Genomic DNA, 18,492 nt, shown 5'->3' with positions numbered 1-18,492 from the left:
TGTCAGCAAATAGCTGTGAACCTCCCCCCCCGACAAAGTGCATGCCTCATCGCCCTCTCTCTGCTGGCTGGCCTACACTGAAGATAACCTACCAGTGCTATAAATTACTCATTTAGCCCAAGTGGCAGAGGTTTGTGCTCTGGATCTAAAGGTTCCAACTCTGCTGGTGATCCATGTGAGAGTCAATATGGTTCCATATAAAGATATTTGGTTTTTTCAGTTTGCTTTTTAAACCCTCCCCCTCCCCCCACCACCACCCAAAATGAGATTGCAAAACCCAGCCCTCAGAAATTAGGACCTGCCAGCATGAAGGTTGTCTGTGCAACCTTAATTCAGCCCACTTGTTCATAGAATCATAGGGTTAGAAGGGACCGCAAGAGTCAGCTAGTCCAGTGGTTTTCAAACTTTTTTTCTGGGGACCCCATTGAAGAATGCCTGCAACCCAACGGAGCTGGGGATGAGGGGTTTGGGAGGGGTTCAGGGTTGGAGCACAAGGTTGGAGTGCGGGGGTGAGGGCTGCGGGGTGGGGCCAGGAATGAGGGGTTCAGGGTGTGGGAGGGGGCTCTGTGCTGGGGCTGTAGAGATATTAAAGAAGGTACTAACAGTGATTCCCCCAAGTGACAGTGACCCCCATAATTTGTCCCCCACACTTTAAAATCCAACAGTTTCACCAAGTACAAAAATCTCTTGGGTCTTCTGTTAAAACTTGTAAGCTACTGTCTGTAGAAACCATTGATTGTATCTATCCTGTGAAAGATACTTTATTACTATGTAAAACTTACAAACAAATTAATTGACTTTGTTCTTGAAGTGAACACTGTTATCACCCCTGCTGTGAGCCTCCAGCCGTTCGTTGTAACAGCAACCGCTCCTAGGAACAGACCCCCACCCTCTGTGATTAAAGGGCCCGGAGTCTCAAATGAATTAGCACACACCCCAAAAGTGGTGGAGACAGTAAATTAAAATATGGTTAAGATATGGAATGTACGTTGATGAATGCGTGATGTACATGAATGGTTAAGGCGGTGCCAGCCTAGAAAGGGAGTATCCATCAGCCGAAGAATGTGTAAAGTGGACCACCAGAACCCCCGGAGGGTAAACTGGGATCTACCCCATCACCTGGAAGGATGAGAAACACAAACTTTGGACAGTTTGGAGCCACCAGGAATGTGCCATCTGCTGATTGAGTCAGCAACAGCAGAATGAAACAGCTCCCATAGACTAACATAGGAATTAAATCCTAGAAGAATGAACTCTCAAGACTGATGACTTTGAGTCTCTGGTTCTGCTGCCAGCCTCCAGGAGCATCAGGTGCACCTGACACAGACGCCGCTCTATCCTCATGACCAAGATACCTGGCCAGTAACTTGGCATGAGCAACTTCTAGGCTGGTAATTATAACACCTATACAGAACTTGAATGAGTGATTGTGTGAATGAATCTATATATATGTATATGTATAAGGAATAAATAGTGATAGGAATAAGTGGTCAAACAACATTGTTTACTTTTATCTTTTGCTTTATCATTATATTTACAATAAATGTGGCATCTTTGCCTTATCCCTCTTAATAAGATCCTGCTGGTTTTTATTCTATTGGTATAACAGGGCAAGGGGTTGGGGTGTAGGAGGGGCGTCAGGGCTCTGGGCTGGGGGTGCAAGCTCTGGGGTGGGGCTGGGGATGAGTGGTTTGGGGTGCAGGAGGGGCTCCATGTTTAAGAGGGCTCTGGACTGGGATGGGGGTTGGGGTGCAGGAGGGAGTCAGGGCTCTGGGCTGGGGCCATGGATGAGGAGTTTGTGGTGCAGTAGGGGGCTCTGGGTTTGGCGGGGCTCAGGGCTGGGGCAAGGGGTGCAGGAGGGGGCTCAGTGCTGGGGCAGGGGATAGGGGTGTGGGAAGGGGCAGGGCTCTGGGGTGGGGCTGGGGATGAGGAGTTAGGGGTGCAGAAGGGGTTCCAGGTTTGGGGGGGCTCAGGGCCAGAGATTGGGGTGCAGGCTTACCTCCGGTGGCTCCTGATCAGCAGCGCAGCCGAGGTGCAGAGGCAGGCTTCCCACCTGTCCTGGCACTGCAGACTGCGCTGTGGCCCAGAAGCAGCCAGCAGCAGGTCTGGCTCTTAGGTAGAGGCGTGCAAGCAGCTCCGCTCGGCTCTCGCCAGCAGGCACTCCCCCCCTTCCCATCCCCATTGCCTAGAACAGTGCTCTCCAAACTTTTTTGATCACGCACCCCTATCAGTAAAAAAATTTTGAGCACGCACCCCCTGCTGCGCCGAAGCAAAAAAGAGCCACTTGGACTCTTGCTACATGGGCAACCTTAATTCAGGCTTTTCCTAACTTTCCAGTGCTTGACTTTTCAACTTTTAACATTCTTATATTGTAGTTTCTTTTTGTATGTAATACAGTAACATATATAACCACATAATACTGGGTAATTTCTTGAGATTCCCTAATTTCTATTCATGGGTCTCAGCACTGCAACAAAAGAAGATTGGTATTTCAAATGTATGCAAAGCCTTCCACAGGTCAAAGACCCCAGGGTCAGTGCAGCCTATAGCAGCAGTGAGACAGGGACATTTCTTTAACCACAGCAGTGTTTCCTAGTGGAGAGAGCATAGGATTAGGACTCAGGAGACCTAAGTTCTTTTCCTGGCTCTGCCACCGGCCTGCTGGGTGACCTCGGGCAAGTCACTTCACCTCCCTGTGCCTCAGTTGCCCAATCTGTAAAATGGGGAAACTGATTAAAGTTCCCTCATGAAAAGCATTGCATAAGATCTAGGTGATGGTATTACTATTTTCATCCTCCTGCTGCAAGACAGCTGGGCAGGCAGCCATCTTCACTTACATTTCATGGATTGGGGAGAAGAGACTGCAATATCTTCCCCTAAAAGATTTGTGGGAGGGGGGGAAAAGGGAGGGAAAGGTTGGCTACCCAGATTTCCTTGAAGATCTTTGAAGGAAGGGACATACTTTTCCAGTAACTCCTATCCAGCATAAAACGAAATGAAAAAATAAAGGATATAGTGAAAAAGCAGATTTCTCCAAAGTAAAGGCTGGCACTGTATTGCACCAGGCCTTGTATTCTCCAGGCAGCCTCATCAATGGTGGGTATTCCAAGGTCAATTCAGGATGGCATCCAGCATGTTTAGCCAGTGTATGATGCATAACACTGCAGGTACACTGATGATGGGGAAAAGGAATCAGCGAGAGTAGGAGTGTCAAAATGCTCGCTGTTAACTTGGATGGAATCTATTAGTAAACTATTGGTTGCAGATTAGGTTTTTTTCCTAGCATGTGGTGTCTTAGTTCACTACACTGTTTCAGTTCTTGTTGTATAATTAGGTATCTGAAACTGTCTCTGATCTGTTATTCTCCCCACTGCAAACAGAGGATAAACACACAGTCATCAAACATATGAATGCAGGGTTCAGATAGGACTTTAATTGAAAGACACTAAAAACAAGTTACTATTAAAGACTCATTCCTCACCTCCTCTGTTGTTACTATCACTTTTTAGGAACATATTTCAAGCATAGCATAAGAAGAAAGGACTTTTAAGCAGATCAGTAGAAATTGCTACCTCCCCCCCCCCCCCACATTAGGATTGAATTTGGCCCTACATCTTTGTCTGAACACACCCGAATATTAAAGAACTTGTTCCATTCAGACAATGAATTGGAGTCAAACAAATTTTTTTTTTTTAAATTCTCTCTCTTTCTATTAATGATGTGATGTGGTCAACTACTTTTTTGAAAACAGGTTTTTTTAAGCCAATATTTATTCTTCACTATTATCTCTGCAGAAACTTGAAAAATAGCTTACTTTCCCCCAACATTTTATCATCATTATCTCCATTAGGGAAATACAGTAGCTTTTTCTCTGTTTCTAGAACTGCTCTGTGTTTATTACAGTCTATGCATAAACATTATTGGTATAACTGGTCAGAAACAGTGGGAAGGAACTTGCTACAACTTGTTTTAATTTTTCATTGAAACAAACTTTCAACAACTTTTTATAAACATGTCTAATTGTCTGCAATGTCTATCTAAGGTATTCATATGGTCCACTATTACCATAGTGTCTGAGCATCTCACACTCTTTAATGCATTTATCTTCATAAACCCTGAGGTAGGGAAGCAAGATTAGCTGCATTTTACAGATGGAAAACTGAAGCACTGCGAGCCCAAGGGCCAGATTTTTAAATATATTTAGGCACCTGATGGGATTTTCAAAAGCGCCTAGGTGCCAACTCCTATTGAAACTTCCAATACCTTTTATTTTTGCTGAGAGAATTTTGTGCCAACAACCCTTCAGTCTGAAGTCCTCTTTACCCACAAACAGGGATAGCACATGTCCTTGTTAGCCATGCATATTTCCTCATGCCAATATCCCTCAGCCCTGCTCTTTTGGGATCAGTGCTAGGGAGGAGGGAATGCAAGAAAGAGCATACTGGGTCAGACCAATGGTCCATCTAGCCCAGTATCCTGTCTTCGGACACTGGTCAGTGTCAGGTGCTTCAGAGGAAAGACGATCAGCCTTGATGCACATTCAGTCCCTGGCCTCTCTGCCAAGACTGCCAATTAATGCAAACTGCAATATGAACGTTCATCCTATGGACACTAGACTGAGACCACTACAGTACTTCACTTAGATCATAGAACAACCATGAAATGTAACAATGGTCATTAGTGACCAGGGCTGGATCCAAACCAGCAACCACATGTAAAAGGCTCTGTACTCCATTAGCAAACCCTGAGCCATCTCACCCCATGACACTCCAATATTCTTGGACAGAACACAATTTGTTTGTTTGTTTTCAATGAAAAAGTGTAATTAAAATCTCACTCAAGTCTACATACATTAAAATCTACTGCATTCCTTTTGTATACTAAAACTGTAATTTTGTCAGAGATAGCTTACCAAGTTTGTCAGGTACAGCCAGCTTATTGTGAATCCATGTTGCTTATGTAATATGCTGGATAAGTATGTCCCATCCCACTCTAACAAGTGGTCCACAGAGGATAAAATCCTACTACTACTCACTAACCAAATAACTCTTTTTGCATAAGTGGTAGGCGCAAACCTGTGTTTTGGAGCTGAAGATACAGGGTTCCTCGTGACCAATTATACTTATCACTCATCTGTTGCTCCCTTTTGTGTACCTACGATTCCCTTCCCCAACCTAATATTTTACCCAGTATGAAAGTTGAGCCAACCAACTGGTATGTTCCTATGTCTCTTTTTACTTTTATCACAAAATAACATAACGGTACGAAGGATTTAAGGCTGATACAATTTAAATGCTTATAAATAAAATCTTACAATATTTACAGACAACTCATCTTCATTTCCAAGTAGTATCTCTTTCCCATTTACATACTGCAAATATCCAACATGACACATCAGCTGAAATCTGGTGCCCAATGATGCAACAGACACAAATTTAGGAATTGGAACTTGTTTCAAAACCGTCACCAAGGTGACCTACTCTATGTCATACACATTTCCCCAGAACCACCCACACCTCTGAGACTTACCAGGAGCAACTAGCTCTGACCACAGTCGGTTGCAGATCACGGTTCTGCCTTCTTGTGTGTCAGGGATTACTTGTATCAACATATTTCAGCAGTTGAGTTTAAACTGATTGGAAAATGCACACCCCTGAGTGACATAGTTATACTGACCTAATCCCCAGTGAAAACAGTGTAATGTTAATGGGAGGGCTTCTCCTGTCAACATAGCTACGACCTCTCAGGGAGGTGGAGTATATCTACGCTGACGGGAGAAGCTCACCTACTGGCGTAGGTAGCATCTTCACTAAGCGCAGCAGCTGCACCACTACAGCGCTTTAAGCCTAGACAAGCCCTAGGCTCCTGCATAGCTGACTTTGCTGCTATTCACTACCCACATTCAAACACCTGGAAGCGAGATCCAACGTTCACTTGCACACTTCAGAAGTGAGAAAATACAATGCAGAGGTGTTTAACATAGGGCAGGACAAAGCACCGCAGATTACATGTCAAGAAAAAAAACCTGTGCTGCTCCATAGGGATTGGCAACAAGAAAACCTAGCAAGACTTTCCCATCTCCAAGTTCTAAGGTTCTGTAAAACTGCAGCTCACCATTTATTATCATCAGACAGATAATGAGGCAGCAGGCTACCTGGGCCTTTCAGTGTTTTAAATTATTGCCACTTACATTCATTAGGGTCACCACGTACACTTGAATTATGATGAACAAAAACCAGGTTGCTGGAGAAAATAGGGACCGAGAATAATCCTCAAATCAACCCTGCAAGATTAGAAGAGATTTAAGGAAGAGACAGGTTGCCAGATTTGGAAAGAGGTGATAAAGAGGCAGAAGTAGTACAGTCCAAATCTGGTCATCTGTTGAGGAATCACATTATCTCAGGGACTAAGTGCCTGCCTAAAGACCATGGTAAAGATATGACTTTACCAAGAAGAACCCGTCTTAACTGGAGCTAATATTCTAGACTTGTCACAATCTGGATTCAGGCCATGACATGGGACTGAAAATGCTTTAGTGGCACTGATGGATGATCTCCTGCTGTCAATGGATAGAGAATAGGCATTTATTCTCATCCTCCTCGACCACTCTTCAGCATTCGACATCTGCTGTATCACCTGAGAGAGGTAGCAGGGGTCCAGGGTATTGTGCTAAGATGGTTTGAGTCCTTCCTGGAGAGATGCATCCAATGAATAGTGATGGGAAATTGCACCTCTACCACTAGACCCTGTAGTTACAAACACTACATTGCACACACACACTTCTCTCTCCTGGAGAGAGCATGACAGAACAAGCCACATGTGATAGATATTAGTCATGTAGCTTAATGCACTACTGGAAAGAGCTCAGTTATTAAAGTGATAAGCATGGTATAAGAACCTATAGCCTTCTCAGAGCTCTATCTGCTAAGTGTTAGTAACCTCTGGCCTACGGATGTTTTGTGGGACTAGAAATTAATTATTTGTGTTTGTTATAAAATGTTAAATATGTAGTTGATGAGTGGAACTGGAGAAAGAGGGTCAGGGTCTAGGAGGAACCTGGTACCAAACTAAACTAAGGATGCAGGAATGCATGCTGATTCCACTCTCCAGGCTGCTAGTTCTCAAATTCTGTGGCCCTAGCAGAGCTATGATTTCTTCGTGCTTTCAGCTTTCCTTGGAAATAATTCTGCCATGAAGAATGTGTGTAGTATTTTATATTCATAAAATCATAGAAGATCAGGGTTGGAAGGGACCTCAGGAGGTCATCTAGTCCAACCCCCTGCTCAAAGCAGGGCCAACGCTACTAAATCATCCCAGCCAGGGATTGGTCAAGCCAGGCCTTAAAAACCTCTAAGGATGGAGATTCCACCATCTCCCTAGGTAACCCATTCTAGTGCTTCACCACTCTCCTAGTGAAATTTTTCCTAATATCCAACCTAGACCTCCCACACTGCAACTTGAGAACATTGCTCCTTGTTCTATCATCTGCCACCATTGAGAACAGCCTCACTCCATCCTCTTTGGAACCCCGCTTCAGGTAGTTGAAGGCTGCTATCAAATCCCCCCGCACTCTTCTCTTCTACAGACTAAACAAGCCCAGTTCCCTCAGCCTCTCCTCGTAAATCATGTGTCCCAGCCCCCTAATAATTTTCGTTGCCCTCTGCTGGACTCTCTCCAACCTGTCCACATCCTTTCTGTAGTGGGGGCACCAAAACTGAACGCAATACCCCAGATGTGGCCTCACCAGTGCCAAATAGAGAAGAATAATCACTTCCCCTCAATCTGTTGGCATTGCTCCTACTAATGCAGCCCAATATGTCGTTAGCCTTCTTGGCAACAAGGGCACACTGTAGACTCATATCCAGCTTCTCATCCACTGTAATCCCCAGATCCTTTTCTGCAGAACTGCCTCTTAGCCAGTCGGTCACCAGCCTGTAGCAGTGCATGGGATTCTTCCATCCTAAGGGCAGGACTCTGCACTTGCCCTTGTTGAACCTCATTAGATTTCTTTTAGTCCAATCCTCCAATTTGTCTAGGTCTCTCTGGACCCTATCCCTACCCTCCAGTGCAGAGGTGGGCAAACTTCAGCCCGGGGGACACATCCGGCCCTCCAGACGTTTTAATCTGACCCTTGAGCTCCCGCCGGGAAGTGGGGTCTGGGGCTTGCCCTGCTTGCTCCACTACGCATGGGTCCCGGAAGCAGTGGCACATCCCCTCTCCAGCTCCTATGTGTAGGGGCAGCCAGGGGGCTCCGCACGCTGCCCCCACCCCAAGCACTGCCCCCGCAGCTCCCATTGGCTGCAGTTCCTGGCCAATGGGAGCTGCAGGGGCAGCACCTGTGGACAGGGCAGCGCACAGAGCTGCCTGGCCACGCCTCCATGTAGGAGCCAGAAGGGGGACATGCCGCTGTTTCTGGGAGCTGCTTGAGGTAAGCACCACCCGGATCCTGTCATCCTGACTCCCTCCTGTGCCCCAAACCCCTGCCCTGATCCCCCTCCTGTCCTCCGAACCCCTCAGTCCCAGCCCAGAGCACCCTCCTGCACCCCCAATCCCTCATCCCTAGCACCACCCCAGAGCCCATACTCCCAGCTGGAGCCCTCCCGCAGCCCAACCCCTAATTTTGTGAGCATTCATGTTCATGGCCTGCCATACAATTTCCATACCCAGATGTGGCCCTCGGGCCAAAAAGTTTGCCCACCCTTGCTCCAGCGTATCTACCTCTCTGCCCAGCTTCTGTTTATCTTACTGTTAGAGATAGACCCAGACCAGAACACTGGATCTCGACACCCCCTGAAATTTTGGATCTGTCCACTCAATATACTCAATAAAGATCTCTTTCCTACAAGTCTGCCCACCTGCTTCAATATTATTGCTCAAGAAAGAACACTGACATTTGATGCATAAGGCAGACTACATCTCCGTATTTAACAAAAAAAATTGTAACCATCCCCCTCCCTTGCCCAAAGACATTTTACATTTTATTCCTATTCCAGGTGGTTCCCCTCCACACTCACCTCCCTTTCCCAAAAAACAAGAAAGGCGTTAGATCAGTGCCTGACTTATAATTTTTCAGCATGTAGCAGTAAGAATACACCCCCCCAAAAATCGATTTAACACTGTCATCACTGAATTAAACAAGACATGAGTATACAGTTAGAACACTGGGATGCTAGGGTTACAGATGCTGATGTTACAGGTATAGGGTGACCAGATGTCCCGATTTTATAGGGACAGTCCCGATTTTTGGGTCTTTTTCTTATATAGGCTCTATTATCCCCCACCCCCGTCCCAATTTTTCACACTTGCTGTCTGGTCACCCTATACAGGTAGCTCTTCCCCTCCCCCAATCACAACTCAAAACCTAGAAAAATCAAATTGCTGAAACACAATAGAGTCTGCTTAATCCACAAACAGAAAAAGGATAAGACAATGAATTCTATAACCATTTTTTGACCAAGAAACCCAATCAACCCACTATAATCAAGCAATTTAAATATCTAGAGATAATATTATGTAAATGTATTTTTCCCTGTAAGTTTAATGTTTGTTGAAAATGCTGGACTGAAAGTCCTAGAAGAAAATTTCTTTTATTTTGTGCGTTTGTTTTGTTATTTTAGGTTCATTAAAAGGAACAGAATCCATCTTATTTACTCAAAACACCAATGCAAAATGAACATTCTCCAGGCATATAGTTAAACTTGATAATTCTTGGGGAAAACTACTGACAGTGCCATGCATGCACAGGTACAGTGTCACTTTGCAAAGTTTAATCTCTTGGGCATTTTTCCTCCAGAAGCAACAGTTAGCAGTTGTCAAGTTGTTTTCTACTTCAGTAAATACAAAATGAAAGTCTCTCAAACAGGTAAACCCTTATAAAAACAAGAAACAAAAACATCCAAAAGTCAAACACTTTCCCTGGAAACTGGTTAAAAATAAATACCCCAATCCTGCAAACAGCAACACACAGGAGTAGTCCCAAGTGTAAAGTTCAGCATGTGCTGAAATGCTGGCAGGTTTGGGGCCAAAAATTTGCTACCAAGGTCTGTGTGAACCACGACTACTTTTAGAGCTTAATTCAAGCACTTTATTTTACAGGAGTTTACTGTAAGTTATGGCACAATACTAATATCTGACAAGAAAACTGGAGTATGAAGCAGGGCCGGCTCTAGGCACCAGATTAACAAGCAGGTGCTTGGGGCGGCCAAGGGAGAGGGGCGGCACCTGCGGCAATTCGGGGGCAGCAGGTCCTTCACTCCCTCTAGGAGTGAAGGACCTGCCCCTGAACTGCCACCGCCGATCATGGCTTTTTTTTTTTTTTTTGCTTGGGGCGGCAGAAATGCTGGAGCCGGCCCTGGTATGAAGACAAAAATGTGAGGGGAGGGAAAGTGGTTGTTGTTGGTTTTTTAAGACTGAAGTAAAACAAAAACAAACAAAAATCACAGAAGTGTAAAAAGCTCTTAGCACCTTCTGTTTTCAAATCACCACACAACCACCACAATCCTGATCATGCCATACTGCTTGTTAATACAGACTCATGCACCAGGATGCAGACCTATTGAAGCCAACGAGGATTTGTACAAGGATTTGTGCAACCATTTGCAGGACCACTGTCTTAAAGATGGATTTTTTACTCTAAATTGGGTTTATGCCCACTCTTGCTCTATGAATTATACTGAGGAAGTTCTATGGCCACTGACTTGTGTTGTACAGGCAATCAGACTAGAGGACAACAGTGGTCCCATCTGGCCTTGGAAACTACAAAGCTATGATGTACAAAGAAAGCCTTTTTAAATGCTTCATGCTGCTTTGGCTCTGAATGCAGCTCAGGGGACAGGTGGTGGGGAAAATGGCTTTTTTTCTCTCCTTTATATATCTCCTTTAAAGTCCTGCTCTGAGCTGAATATCCTTATCTCCGTTTTACAAAAGTGGGAATGGAAGCACAGATAGTTTAAAGCAACTTGCATAAGGCTATCTAGCAAGGAAGTGGCATATTCTGGGTTAGAGTTCCTACCTCCCAGCCATGTGTTCAGTCCATGAGAACATGCTACTTCACTTACATTGCTTTGCTGACAGCAAATCTGACAGCCACTCTATCTGGTTATTCACACTCCCCAATAATTGTATCTTTATCATCTTCTACATCCTCACGCAGAACTTAAGGCTTACAGCTTATTTAAACCTAATATTGATTTTCAATTATTTTCTCCACTACATAATGACGTGGGGAGGGGGAACCCTGAAAGTTGTTCGAAGTTATTCAGCAATAGATATAACAATTTGCAACCTTTGGTTTAAATCGATGCACTTTTGCCCCTTCATGACTGTTTCTGATTTTCTTTTGAAGTTTGTTAAAAAGATAACTCTCCACAAAGCTCCAGAACTTTGCTGACTAAGAAAATAACGCCAAAGAATTCTGCTTGTGAAGGGACTTCTCCCATGGAAAGAACTGTTCATACATTTAAATAGTACCTTGCATAAAACTTTCTAGTAATTATAGGTTTAAAAGTTCCCTGTTCCTAATTACCTGACTGCCATGAGCAACGTGAGCCACCCCCGGCACCTGGGAAAGGAATGAAGAGTTGAAGGAGGGCAGAGCAGGAAGTGATCAGAAGAAGCTTTTACCTCACACAAGTACTTTGTGACACATACGTTAAATATTATGGTGTGGTCAGTTTCTGTCGTGTCACAAGGCCCCTGGAAAGATTACAAAAGTTCCACGGTATGAATTTTCTCAGTCCCCCACCCCATATGCTACCAACTTCCTGATCAAACAAAAGCTCGGCAACTATGACATTTTCTGAACTCTTCCTTCACACGCACTCCTCCCTTCGCCCAAAGAAGAACCCCACTTCAGGGTGGAGAATCACTAAGAGAGCAGATATTTTCGAGTGAAACATGTTTCGTGGAGACCGGAGGGGAAGGGGGCAAAGGCGGATATCCTGGATCTTAATATTAAACTTCCCTCCTGGTAAAATCTCTGTAAAGAGCCTGGAATACGCGAAGCAGGAGGAACAATGTGACATCCCCCACCCCTCTCCGGATTCTTGGACACATTGTCGCAGGCAGGCACAGTGTAGCTGCCGCATGGACCCCGGACTCCACAAACTGTGCCTGAGCCCGCCGCACAGCTGCAACATGGCAACAACATGCTGCTGCCGCCGCCGCCGAGGAACAGCTCCCGCCTCGGTGCATTTAGCCCGGACGAGCCGGGATGGAGAATTAAGCCCCCGCCCCCACTGACTTACTTTGCGGGCCCCGCTCGCGTGTGAGTGCCCCGGGAGGCAGGATCGCGGCTGCTCAGACACCGCCGCAAGGAGGAGAAGAAGGAGAAGCAAAGGCGAGCGGCGGTCTCCGGCTCCGAGGGGCACGTTAGCCGCCGGACAACATGTTGTATTAGTCATTCATACGGGGGGGGGGAGGAGGAGGAGAAAAGCGGGTCGCTCTGCACCCTGGGAGCTGTAGTTCCCCTTGGCCGCCCCGGCTGCGCCGTACCGGGAAGCGGGGGTGAGCAAGGGATGATAAACTACAGCTCCCACGGTGCACTGCCAGCGCATGTGCCACGCTGCTGCTAGTGGTTTCCCCTCTCCCTGGCTGGGAGCTGAGGCGTGTGGCTGGTGCTGCTGCCCGATCCCTTCTGCCCAGTGCGGCCGCCGGGGCAGAAGGGGCGGGTGTTGTTGTGAGATGTGGCTGGCTCCTCTGCCCATAGCGAAACCGATGGGAATCTGGGGCTCAGCAGAGCCCGCCTCTCTCCTTAGCCTGTTGTTGCAGATCATAGAATGTCAGGGTTGGAAGGGACCTCAGGAGGGCATCTAGTCCAACCCCCTGCTCAGAGCAGGACCAGCACCAACTAAATCAACCAACTCGATGCTGCTGCTGCAGTCACCCAGTCCTGCCCCTGTCCCTGCTCCTACTTCCCTTGGAGCAGCGTTGGGGCAGTAGGCAGAGTTTAAAGTGTGTGTTTAAAGGTTATAGCTCCTACTCAGGGGCCACCTCCTGTCTCCCCATAAAACAAATCTATGGAGGTCTCAGTGTAGAGTTTTCTGACATTTAAAGTCTTGTTGGTATCATTAAATCACCAGCTTAGACTGAAGGCCTGTGCATCGTACTGTATTTCTTCAGACAGAAGTAGGGGAAGTTTAGAGATAAGCCTGAAGCAAAGAGAGTAAATTTTTCAAAAAGTACCTAGGTGACTTAGGCACTTAGGAGCCTACATATCACAAAGGCAATGGGATTTAGATTCCTAGGGGCCTAAGTTACTTAGGGCCCCTGAGTCATTTCAATGCTTTTGGAAAATTTTACTCCTAGTCTTGCTAGACCCACACATCCAAATCCGGTCATCTTAGCCTTTCTTCCATCTGACTCAGACTAATCATGTTCTTTCCATGTGGTCTTTCTTTACTGTCTACACGTAATAGGGTGAAGGGTATATTTTGGTCAAGATCTTAAAATCCAAGGTCCATCCGCTCTCCATTCTCCATAGACTTTAATCACATGGCACTTACTATATGAGCAGCATTTTACTCCGGTGTCCTTAACCAAAATGTTCTTTCACATTAGTGTTGGTCTCTGGCTGGCCACAGGGCTATCACCCTTCGCCCAGAGGTGTTTAATGACTTGTTTGTTTTGGTTTTCACCAAGAAGGTTAGTGGAGATTGAATGTCTAAAACAGTGAATACCCGTGAAAATGAGGTAGGATCAGAGTCTAAAATAGGGAAATTTAGACAAGTTAGATGTCTTCAAATCACCAGGGCCTGATGAAATGCATCCTAGAATAATCAAGGAGCTGACTGAGGAGATATCTGAGCCATTAGCAATTATCTTTGAAAAGTCATGGAAGATGGGAGACATTCCAGAAGATTGGAAAAGGGCAAATATAGTGCCCATCTATAAAAAAGGGAAATAAGGACAAGCCAGGGAATTACAGACCAGTCAGCTTAACTGCTGTACCCGGAAAGATAATGGAGCAAATAATTAAGCAATCAATTTGCAAACACCTAGAAGATAATAAGGTGATAAATAACAGTCAACATGGATTTGTCAAGAACAAATTGTGTCAAACCAACCTGATAAACTTTCTTTGACAGGGTAACAAGCCTTGTGGGTAGTGGGGCAGCGGTAGATGTGGCATATCTTGACTTTAGTAAGGCTTTTGGTACTGTTTCACATGAAAAAAGCAACAGAGGGTCCTGTGGCACCTTTAAGACTAACAGAAATATTGGAGCATAAGCTTTCGTGGGTGAATGCCCACTTCATCAGACGCAAGTGGGCATTCACCCACGAAAGCTTATGCTCCAATACTTCTGTTAGTCTTAAAGGTGCCACAGGACCCTCTGTTGCTTTTTACAGATTCGGACTAACACGGCTACCCCTTTGATACTGTTTCACATGACCTTCTCATAAAAAAAAAAAAAAGAAAAAACTAGGGAAATACAACCTAGATGGAGCTACTATAAGGTGGGTGCATAACTGGTTGGAAAATCATTCCCAGAGAGTAGTTATCAGTGGTTCTCAGTCATGCTGGAAGGGCATAACGAGTGGGGTCCTGCAAGGATCTGTTCTGGGTATGGTTCTGTTCAATATCTTCATGAATGATTTAGATAATGGCATAGAGAGTACACTTATAAAGTTTGTGGATGATACCAAACTGGGAGGGGTTGCAAGTGCTTTGGAGGACAGGATTAAAATTCAAAATGATCTGGACAAACTGGAGAAACGGTCTGAAGTAAATAGGATGAAATTCCATAAGGACAAAGGCAAAGTACTCCACTTACGAAGGAACAATCAGTTGCAGACATACAAAATGGGAAATGACTGCCTAGGAAGGAGTACTGTGGAAAGGGATCTGGGGGTCATAGTGGATCACAAACTAAATATGAGTCAACAGTGTAACGCTGTTGCAAAAAAAGCAAACAACATTCTGGGATGTATTAGCAGGAGTATTGTAAGCAAGACATGAGAAGTAATTCTTCCATTCTACTCCGCACTGATTAGGCCTCTAGTGGAGTATTGTGTCCAGTTCTGGGTGCCACATTTCAGGAAAGATGTGGACAAATTGGAGAAATTCCAGAGAAGAGCAACAAAAATGATTAAAGATCTAGAAAACATGACCTATGAGGGAAGATTGAAAAAATTGGGTTTGTTTAGTCTGGAGAAGAGAAGACTGAAAGGGGACATGATAACAGTTTTCAAGTACATAAAAGGTTGTTACAAGGAGGAGGGAGAAAAATTGATGTTCTTAACCTCTGAAGATAGGACAAGAAGCAATGGGCTTAAATTGCAGCAATGGCGGTTTAGGTTGGACATTAGGAAAAACTTCCTGTCAGAGTGTTTAAGCACTGGAATAAATTGCCTAGGGAGGTGGTGGAATCTCCATCATTGGGGATTTTTAAGAGCAGGTTGGACAAACACCTGTCAGGGATGGTCTAGATAACACTTGCTTTGAGTGTAGGGGACTGGATTAGATGACCTCTCGAGGTCCCTTCCAATTCTATGATTCTACAATTCTATGAAGAGCTGACTGTATTTCAGTGTTGCTGTATGTATAAAACTATACAGGAATAAAAGGTGCACTGTAAATGTAAGGTATCATTATTATGACATGTCCAGATCAGAACTATGACCACCGTGAATATGCCTGCTATTTGTTTCATTTGTCTCCGTCCCCCTTCCTGACTCTGGTTGTCTCCTTCATTCCATTTCCCCTCTTTCCCTGTGGTCCGTCCTTGCCTTTGTGGTTGCATAGTTAACGTTTTACTTGTAAAACCTGGAAAAAATCAATACCTGTTTAATCACAGGCTGTATAATGCAATACTTCAGAAACAAAAACTGGGACTAGACATGTACAAATGTCTCAGGGAGAATACGTTCTGGGCCAGAAAAACCTCTTCCTGTGGGGCCAGGTGTGAGAGCTCATTATAGGAACTGATTGTTTACTAATACCTTGTCCAGCCCCCTTTTCCTGTGCCTCCTCCAGGTCATTGGCATTTATATATTCAGAATGGACAATATTTCTTCTTTATCTGGAGTTTTTACTAGGACAGAGTTTAACACAAACTTTACAGTGTTCCTCATCTGTTTTTCTTCTGTTTTTCCACTCAAATATTTTACTTGATTAACATATTATAGCTCAGAGTTGGGCTGAATTGGTTAGGAAATATGTAGTATGTGGAAATCAGGTACAAACATAGTGGTGTTTCTTGATATGGCAAGGAACTACACTTTCCATTAAGAGTAATAATAGTTTGTACTTACCACGCAACCAAGGATTAGACACTGACATGGAAGAGAACATGAACAGTTATATTAGATTTGATCAACTCAATTTATAAGGGGTATAACTCTTCTGCTTCTGGACATAAGCCAACCACTGACCAATGGGTTAGGAAGAAACATCCCCTATGAGTGGCTTATTCCAAAGATGTCCATTATAGGTTTTCTTACACCTTCTTCAGAAACCATCTGGTACAGATCACCATCCAAGACAGGCTAGAGAAGACCTAATGATCTACTCTGGTCTGACAATTCCTACATTCGTTTGAGATAGTGTGAGAGCCTGCTAACCTATTGTTCCCCTGGTTTACGACATTGTACCCTGGTTATGTCAACAGGGGCATATGCTTCCACTTCTGATTGTTTTCACTCCTACTTCAGCAAGAGCAGAATGGTGGTTGAATGTGCCTTTGCAAGGACGAAGGTAAGATGGAGGGGCCTTCTGCAGAGAAACAATGTTATTGACTGTACCTTCTGTATTGTTTCAGCCTGCTCTATGGTGCACAACATTTTTGAAAGCAAAGAGGAAGTGCTCCAAAGGGTGGGGACCAATCAGGCAGAGGAAGCCGCAGCATGGCTACAGTCAGGGTCCCAAGGGTTGCAGGACTCAGCAGCTGCTGACAAAAACAGGCTTGCTTGTGTCATTAGAGATGCCCACCGCAGGAACTTTTCAAGTGACATAGTTGACAGCTGTGCTTTTTTTCTAATTTTTTTTTGTAGTTTTGAGGAAGAGAGGGTTGTAAATTGAATGCTAAATTCATTGAATTGAATTAATTAGCAGCTACTAGATAGGTTATTGCTGTCTGCTAAGTAGCTTATCATAATAGATCTATCTGGCTTTTTCAGTTGGCCTTAATACCATGCATCTCTTTTTGAGAACTTCATTGTTGACCTGGAACAATTTTGGTGCCAGTGACAAGAGCCATTGGGAAACAGGGAGGCAGCAATAGGGGGGCTGATATATGCTTTTTTTCAGGATGTCACATTTCAGATTATTTTAAAACTCCTTAACATGTGTAGGTGAAACATTGGGCACTGTTAGCAAAATGAAAAAAAAAACCAAAAAAACAAAAAACAAAAACAGAGTAAACTAATGTTACTTTCTTCCCAACTCTGTAGACCACTCACAGCTGTTGATTTTGTGGAAGAACTTTTCCAGATATAGGATCCATGCAGGACAGCTACTCCAGTGCCTAGATTGTATAGAATATTTCAGTAGGGGGCTCCAACCTAGCACCAGCAGAAGAGCTTCAGTGACTAGCCATCAATCACCGTAGAGCACTGAAGAACATTTTTGAAGTGTCTTTAGTAAAATGTACATGTAACCCCTTTGGGGTTTAGAGAGCATGGCCCTTTAAATCTTTTTCCTAAGGCGGAGGGGGAGAGTAAGAAAAAAGAAGGGAAACTCCAGGGAGAGAGAGAGGCAGCTTGAGGCCCTGGAAAAGTGAAGTAGCAGAGAACCTGCCTGAGGCCGGGGAAGGACAGGGCTGATCGGGGACAGCCCAGGACAGGAGCCAGGAGGAGCACTGTGCCAGGGAGGAATCGCCGGAGAAGGACAGGCCGGAGCTGGACCCAGTATCACTGCTGCCCAGAGCTGCATCAGGCTGTGAGTACTGGGGCTTGTGACTCTGCATTTGGGACAAGGAGGGAGGCTGTAGCTAGTTAAGTGGGGAGGGGGTCGCTCTGTGTGGCTTTGCAGAGAGCGGCAGAAGAGGGCACCGGAGGGGTTTATTGGGGGAAAGTTAGGGTTACCATATCTAATAAATAAATAAAAAGAGGACCTGCCACGGGCCCTGGCCCCGCCCCTTTCCCCACCCCTAGCCCCACCCTAATTCCGCCCCTTCCTGCCCTAACTCCGCCCCCTCCTCCCTCTCACTCCCAGCCACGGGGAAAAGGCTGACCCAGCGCTACCGGCTTCCCTAGCGCAGCTGGAGCCTGGGAGGGGAAGCGCCCAGCCGGGGGCGCAGGGTCTGGAGGCTGCCCGGCAAACCGTGAAGCCAGTAGCGCTCGGGCTTTGGGCAGCCCCTATGCCTCCGGCCCCTGCGCCCCCAGCCGGGCACTTCCCCTCCCGGGTTCCAGCGGCGCAGGGTCAGCAGAGCAGAGCAGCTGGAGCTGGGGAGGAGAAGTGCCTGGCCGGCGGCTCGGGGTCCGGAGGCAGGGGGGCTGCCCGAAGCCAGTAGCGCTGGCTCGGGCAGCTCGGCTCTTAAAGTCTGAGAGGGGAGG

The 18,492-nt window shown here is 45.5% G+C and overlaps 1 protein-coding gene across 4 annotated transcripts in view; it reads right to left on the bottom strand.

The window, feature by feature from the left end:
* Nucleotides 1-18,492, bottom strand: part of TRABD (TraB domain containing) — a 62,002-nt gene that overhangs the window by 40,653 nt on the left and 2,857 nt on the right. The window contains exons 1-2 of one of the 4 annotated variants that reach the window (XM_054022318.1): nt 12,246-12,287; nt 11,525-11,560 (exon numbers count right to left, since the gene is read on the bottom strand). The exons of 1 other annotated variant lie outside the window; for it this stretch is intronic. Coding sequence is in view for 1 of the 3 variants with exons in the window: in XM_054022300.1 (XP_053878275.1) it covers nt 12,246-12,401 (156 nt within the window). In the remaining 2 variants the exon portion in view is untranslated. Of the gene's footprint in view, nt 1-11,524; nt 11,561-12,245; nt 12,402-18,492 lie in introns of those variants that run through there. 2 more of the 4 variants (XM_054022300.1, XM_054022310.1) reach the window with 2 other exon arrangements.

This window comes from Malaclemys terrapin, chromosome 1, assembly GCF_027887155.1.
Source record: "Malaclemys terrapin pileata isolate rMalTer1 chromosome 1, rMalTer1.hap1, whole genome shotgun sequence".
Lineage (NCBI taxonomy): Eukaryota > Metazoa > Chordata > Testudines > Emydidae > Malaclemys > Malaclemys terrapin.
This window is presented reverse-complemented; position numbering and strand designations above follow the sequence as displayed.